The sequence below is a fragment of the Lolium rigidum genome, chromosome 2, assembly GCF_022539505.1.
Source record: "Lolium rigidum isolate FL_2022 chromosome 2, APGP_CSIRO_Lrig_0.1, whole genome shotgun sequence".
NCBI lineage: Eukaryota > Viridiplantae > Streptophyta > Magnoliopsida > Poales > Poaceae > Lolium > Lolium rigidum.
This window is the reverse complement of record NC_061509.1, coordinates 164,496,786-164,503,443: the sequence shown is the minus strand read 5'-3', so window position 1 is coordinate 164,503,443 and position 6,658 is coordinate 164,496,786. Positions and strand designations below refer to the sequence as shown.

General features: G+C 45.5%; 1 protein-coding gene across 1 annotated transcript; it reads left to right on the top strand.

Annotated features, from left to right (window-relative positions):
* The first annotated feature begins 3,934 nt into the window (after window positions 1-3,934).
* On the top strand, window positions 3,935-4,912 carry LOC124690279 (two-component response regulator ORR11-like). Its single transcript, XM_047223681.1, has 5 exons — window positions 3,935-4,208; window positions 4,305-4,351; window positions 4,460-4,537; window positions 4,638-4,708; window positions 4,825-4,912. Exons 1-5 carry the CDS (start codon window positions 3,935-3,937, stop codon window positions 4,910-4,912), a joined length of 558 nt encoding a protein of 185 aa, XP_047079637.1.
* The last annotated feature ends 1,746 nt before the right edge of the window (window positions 4,913-6,658 follow it).

Here is a 6,658-nt window from a genome sequence, read left to right as displayed (position 1 = left end):
TCCCAAGAGACAATAATAAAGTGGTTATTATATATCTTTTGTGTTTATGATGAATGTTTATATACCATGCTATAATTGTATTAACCGAAACATTGATACATGTGTGTTATGTAAACAACAAGAAGTCCCTAGTAAGCCTCTTGTATAACTAGCTTGTTGATTAATAGATGATCATAGTTTCATGATCATGAACATTGGATGTTATTAATAACAAGGTTATATCATTATGAGAATGATGTAATGGACACACCCAATTAAGCGTAGCATAAGATCACGTCATTAAGTTATTTGTTATAAGCTTTCGATACATAGTTACCTAGTCCTTTCAACCATGAGATCATGTAAATCAATTATACCGGAAGGGTACTTTGATTACATCAAACGCCACTGCGTAAATGGGTGGTTATAAAGGTGGTATAAAGTATCCGGAAAGTATGAGTTGAGGCATATGGATCAACAGTGGGATTTGTCCATCCCGATGACGGATAGATATACTCTGGGCCCTCTCGGTGGAATGTCGTCTAATTAGCTTGCGAGCATATGAATGGTTCATAAGAGACCACATACCACGGTACGAGTAAAGAGTACTTGTCAGGAGACGAGGTTGAACAAGGTATAGAGATACCGATGATCAAACCTCGGACAAGTAAAATATCACGTGACAAAGGGAATCGGTATCATATGTCAATGGTTCATTCGATCACTAAGTCATCGTTGAATATGTGGGAGCCATTATGGATCTCCAGATCCCGCTATTGGTTATTGGTCGGAGAGAGGTCTCAACCATGTCCGCATAGTTCGCGAACCGTAGGGTGACACACTTAAGGTTTGATGTCGTTTAAGTAGATATGGAATATGGAATGGAGTTCGAAGTTTTGTTCGGAGTCTCGGATGGGATCCAGGACATCACGAGGAGTTCCGGAATGGTCCGAAGAATAAGATTCATATATAGGAAGTCATTTTATAAGTTTGAAAATGATCCGGTGCATTTATGGAAGGTTCTAGAAGGTTCTAGAAAAGTCCGGAAGAAATCACTATGGAAGGCGGAGTCCCGAAGGGACTCCACCTAGCATGGCCGGCCAACCCTAAGGGGGTGGAGTCCCAGGTGGACTCCACCAAGGTGGCCGGCCACCCCCCTCCAAGGAAAGGTGGGAATCCCACCTTGAGTGGGAATCCCACCTTGGGTAGGTTTCCCTACACATGGAAGGTTTTTGTTTGGGGTCTTATTCGAAGACTTGTAGACCAACTCTTGGGGGTTCCACCTATAAAAAGAGGGACAAGGGGAGGGGGCCGGCAACACCAAGCCCAAGTTGGCCGCACCCCTATAGTGGCCGGCGCCCCCCTCTCCCAAACCCTAGCCGCCCCTCCTCCACCACCTCTCCCGCATACACTTAGCGAAGCTCCGCCGGAGATCTCCATCGACACCGCCACCACGCCGTCGTGCTGCCGGGATTCCAAGGAGGATCTACTACTTCCGCTGCCCGCTGGAACGGGGAGAAGGACGCCGTCTTCATCAACACCGAACGTGTGACCGAGTACGGAGGTGCTGCCCGATTGTGGCACCATCAAGATCTTCTACGCGCTTTTGAAAAGCGGCAAGTGATCATCTTCTGCAACAACGAGATCTAATCTCGTAGGCTTTGGAAATCTTCAAGGGTTAGTCTCGTTCATCCCCTCGTTGCTACCGTCTTCTAGATTGCATCTTGGCTTGGATTGCGTTCTCGCGGTAGGAAATTTTTTGTTTTCTATGCTACGAATCCCTACATTCATGTTATGTGTATTTTGCTTATGTTCAAGTTCCTGTGAATTTATCTGTGAATTTGTGTCATTTTATCTGCTGCCAAACAAGCAAAACAACCAAAACAGCAAAAAAAGAAAAATGGCCATAGATACGCCAAGGGCCTTGTCGTCGGCATAGCCGTGGCGTAGGAACAAATGGTCAGGGCTATGCCGACGGCCAGGCCATCGGCGTATCTGTGGCGTGGGCGTTGCCAGGCTTTGGTGGATGCGACACTTGGCCTGCTATGCCGACGGCCAGCCCCTCGGTGTAGCCGCGGCGTAGCGTCACCCGGGCCCGCCCAGGACGCGGCGAGAAGGCGCCACGTAGAAGGGTATGCCGACGGACAGGCCCTCGGCGTAGCGCTGACGATCGTCAGAAGGACGGCACCGGTAGGCCGGCTACGCCGAGGGCCGACACGCCGAAGGAAGGGCCCAGCCGTCGGCCTCTTCGCCTACGCCGACGGCCACGTGGGCTCTGCCGAGGCGGACCTTGCCTGAGGGGCTACGGCGACGGCAACCCTCGGTGTAGCGTACACCGACGGCCAGGCCAGGCTACACCGAGGGCGCGTGGCCGTCGGCATCCCGTATGATTCCTGTTATAAAAGCGACAAGCAAATAACGAAGAACGATAAAAGAAAACGCAGCAGAGACACGAGATTTAACGTGGAAAACCCCTTCCAACACAGAAGGGGGGAAAATCATGGGCGTCAGCCAGCAAAACTTTACTATATCGTTGAGTGTTTACAAACGCCGTGGGTTATCTTATAATCTGATAAATCCTAGCCGGCGGCTTACAAGATGTATATATAGGCGGTGGTAACGATCCGTACAGCGGGCGACGGGCCTCGCTCCGCTCGTCAGAAGTTAGCCTCCCTTTAGTATATGAATTTGGATCACAATATAACAATTATTGTAGTGTTTTTAACTTTTTAAAACATGTTTTGTACATACCAGTATGATTCCTGTAGTGTTTTTAACTTTTTTAAACATGTTTTGTACGTACCAGGTACATATGCACCTGGGATCAAATTTGAGTATTTGATAACTATGTAACTTAATACCACAGTAAGTTATATCGGGTCTAGAAAATTTTCTTTGCATATATAGTGGCATACTGGCATGCCATTACGCCAGGATGGTGGTTTTGTCAATGCACTAGTTGGCAGCAACCACCAATTGTGCTAGGTAGGTTCTATAAACACCGCCGAAAACAGGAGCTAGTAAAACGTTTTACGGCACATGCAATGATGCAATCATGAATTCACAGATCGGCCGAGCTCGTATCGCAACCAATGTTCAAGAAATCGTTAATCTTAACTTATCAGTCGGCCTTAAAATGAAGATTAATCGCTTATCGGTCGATTAATCGATTTTATCGGTCAACCATTTATCGGTTTATTTTTTTGTAAATCCTAACTTTCGACACTAAATTTTCTATAATATGACATGCAAAAAATAATATTTAAGCATTGCACATAAGTATTACCTTGATTCCTTGCATTTGAATCAATAATAATGTAAAATCTGAGCTAATGCACAATTCTACAAAACCATAGGATGGAAATATCGACTGCCATACCAAATGTCATTGAAATTTCTGTGACAATCAGCCGAAATATCGGCCGTGAGAGTGAAAATCGGGAGAAATATCGGCTCTCATACAGAAAATCGGCCGAAATATCGGTGGAGCGATAAACTGACCGATATGCCAAAATCTTATCGGTTACCACCCGATTCACGATAAATCGGCCGATAAATCGGCATCTCGGATGATTTTTAGAACAGTGATCGCAACAGTATCATCGATGAGCGCATCAACAGGACTCTTGGTATACATTGAAGAGGGAAGATCCTCCTGTCCTTGGCCGTGACAGGCATGCAGGATCGAGTTAATACCTGGCTCCGATCCAACATAAAGATTTTGTGCTTTACGCGCCCCGCACGTACACGCATCATCAGGCACGTGTGGCGTGTGCATGCGCATTGATCCTGGCCCTGGTCCGTATCGCGATCTCGTGGATCCACAACGATATCCCTGCACAGCTGCACTAGGATCTCCCCGAGCTATACTACCTTCTGTTTTCAGATTTTCTTCAAGCTCCCCTGACCTTACCTTGACCCCTGCGTCTTCCTGGCTGTATATAAATGCACCACCATGGCGTCTCCTGCTGGTTGTGAGGACAGATCAACGAGAGTCGAGAGACACACTTGCCCGCACAAATCGCCGCGTATCTTCTTCTGTTATCTGCTAGCGACCGATCTCCAGGAAGCTTTTGGGATGTCGAGCTTCATCGGCGGCGTGGTGGGGGCGGTGGCAGTGGGGGCGCCGGTGGACGGGGGCGCGTCGCCGCTGCACATTCTCGCGGTGGACGACAGCTCCGTCGACCGCGCCGTCATCTCCGGCATCCTTCGCAGCTCTCGGTTCCGTGGTGAGTGAACTTGCTGACCAACTGGTTTCAGTTGCTGTTTTGCCGGCATGAGGATCGACTGACCAAGTGCATATCCTGTTGCTTTCGTGCGTGCAGTGACGGCCGTGGATAGCGGGAAGAGGGCCTTGGAGCTGTTAGGATCGGTATATGCATTTGATTTGTACCTGCATTCGCTGCAATCTTATGGCATTTTTGGTATGTGATGAATATTTTCTGATCTGCTTTTTTATGTTTGGGGATTCCGTATCCAGGAGAACAACGTGAGCATGATAATCACGGATTACTGGATGCCGGAGATGACGGGATACGAGCTCCTGAAGAAGGTCAAGGTATATGTAGTCTTGCGTTGAATTTCATCCCCAAGTTACAGCCCAAGCAGCTTCGATCTGGATATCTACTTTAATTATGAAGCAAAATTAAATCGTGCAGGAGTCATCCAGGCTGAAGCAGATCCCCGTTGTGATCATGTCCTCGGAAAACGTACCGACAAGAATCAGCAGGTCTGCACTTCACCATGCAGATTATGTTCTGAACTTCTGATGTTCATGTGCTCCTCTCTGGGAACTGGACGCTGATTAACCCTGGCTAAACCACCTGAATTCTTCTGGTTAATCAGGTGCTTGGAGGAAGGCGCGGAGGATTTCCTCGTGAAGCCCGTCAGGCGGTCTGACGTGTCCCGGGTGTTCAACCGCGTGCTCCCATGAGAGCCGCCGGGCGCCGGCCGCGGCATCGGTGAATGCAGCGAAACGATCTTGAATCATCTTTGTTGTCGTGTTTAGTTTGAGTCAAGAAGATCTTGAATCAACCGAGAATAGCAAGGGTTCTTCGTTTTTGGATTCCGTTTCTTCAGTTTGTCCAGGAGCAGTAGTCATCTTGAAATTAGTTGGGCCGTGGCATTTTAATTTACGAGCACTTGGTCGGAGGAAAAGGAAGGCTGTAACGATGGATATTTTTTTAGGGAAACGGCTCTGTGCATTTTATTGATAATCAAATAAAAATAAAACTAGGGAATCATCATCCCAGATAGGAATTAGAAGACTGAAAAGTAAATTTAGCAAGTTCATGCGCCATTACATTTGTCTCTCTTAAGGAGTACTCATAACTTACTTTTGCAAAACCAGAGGATAAGGTGTTTCCGAAACCGAGCTCATATGCTACTGATTGATTTTTTTTTAAAAGGAAACAAATTAAAAAATAAACTGAATTTTTTATACAATCCGTGAAAACACATATGATCTATGCAAAAAAAAAGATAAATCGGAGTGTTGTAAGCAACAAATCTAGATGTTCGAAACAACACTGTATTTTGTCTTTTTTTTTGCATAGACCACTACGCATGTCTTTTCTCGAATATTTTGTCGTGCAATTAGAACACTTGTTCATGTTCATTCTACAAAAAATTCAGATTTTTTAAATTGTTTTGCTATTTTTTTATTTTTGTACTCAACCACGAGCATATAAGCTCAAGTTCAAAACTGGTTTTTCGAAAACCAGAAGCTAACATATTGCAGTCATAAAATATCAGCAATGCAGTAGTAGCCGAGGAGCCTCCCTCTTTCATCGACTCGACAGTGTTATTAGATTGGATGGTAAAGCAGTTGCATCCCAAGTAATGAGCAAGAAGTAGCCCTCACGCGGGGCATACACTTCAGTTATCATCGCATCCGCGACAAACGACGGGTATTTGGCACAAACATCAATGCACTTACCCTTATAATCACGGATAATGACATTGGCGCTTTCCCGGTCTACATCAACACTATAAGTTGGGGCAACATTTATTTTCACCTCAACTTTGATTGGACAGATCCAAGATTCAGGCTTGCGTTGAATTGGATTCTTTCTGGCTTCCAAATAATTTGTTGCCAATGCTCCGATAGATAAAGTTGATCGCTGGGGTTGTTGAGTCTCCTCGCCATGGATACTTGTCGTCTCTCCTACCAAATGTACCAGGCTCATGTTAGGATGATCTCCGGCAAACCAATACCACCTATAGGGTCCAACGTTCCTTTTGTTCAGATTATATGCTCCAATACCACGGCTCCCGCTCTATTAATACTTCCTGCTTCATTTATCACCGAATGAACCCCAATTTTTTCCATATTTGCTTAGCAATAAGACAGGTAAATCAAGTATGCATAATGTCTTCACGGCCCACTAAACAAACCGGACAACCACTATTATTTGTTATGTGTCTATTTGCCAAAATTCCTAAACATGGAATTAATAAGACCATAAGGGCTCTCTACCCAAAAAAAATTAACTTAAGTTGGAATATCAACTTCCACTTTTTTTCCCAAACTGGGATTATGAATGCTCTTCCTACTCCTAAATCTCTTTTTTTATTCCGACCAAAACGATAATCTCACTCAACATGATAGGCCGATCGGACCGTAAAGGTTCCATTATTTGTATGATGTCATGCTATGAGGTCGTCCATAACCGGAGGT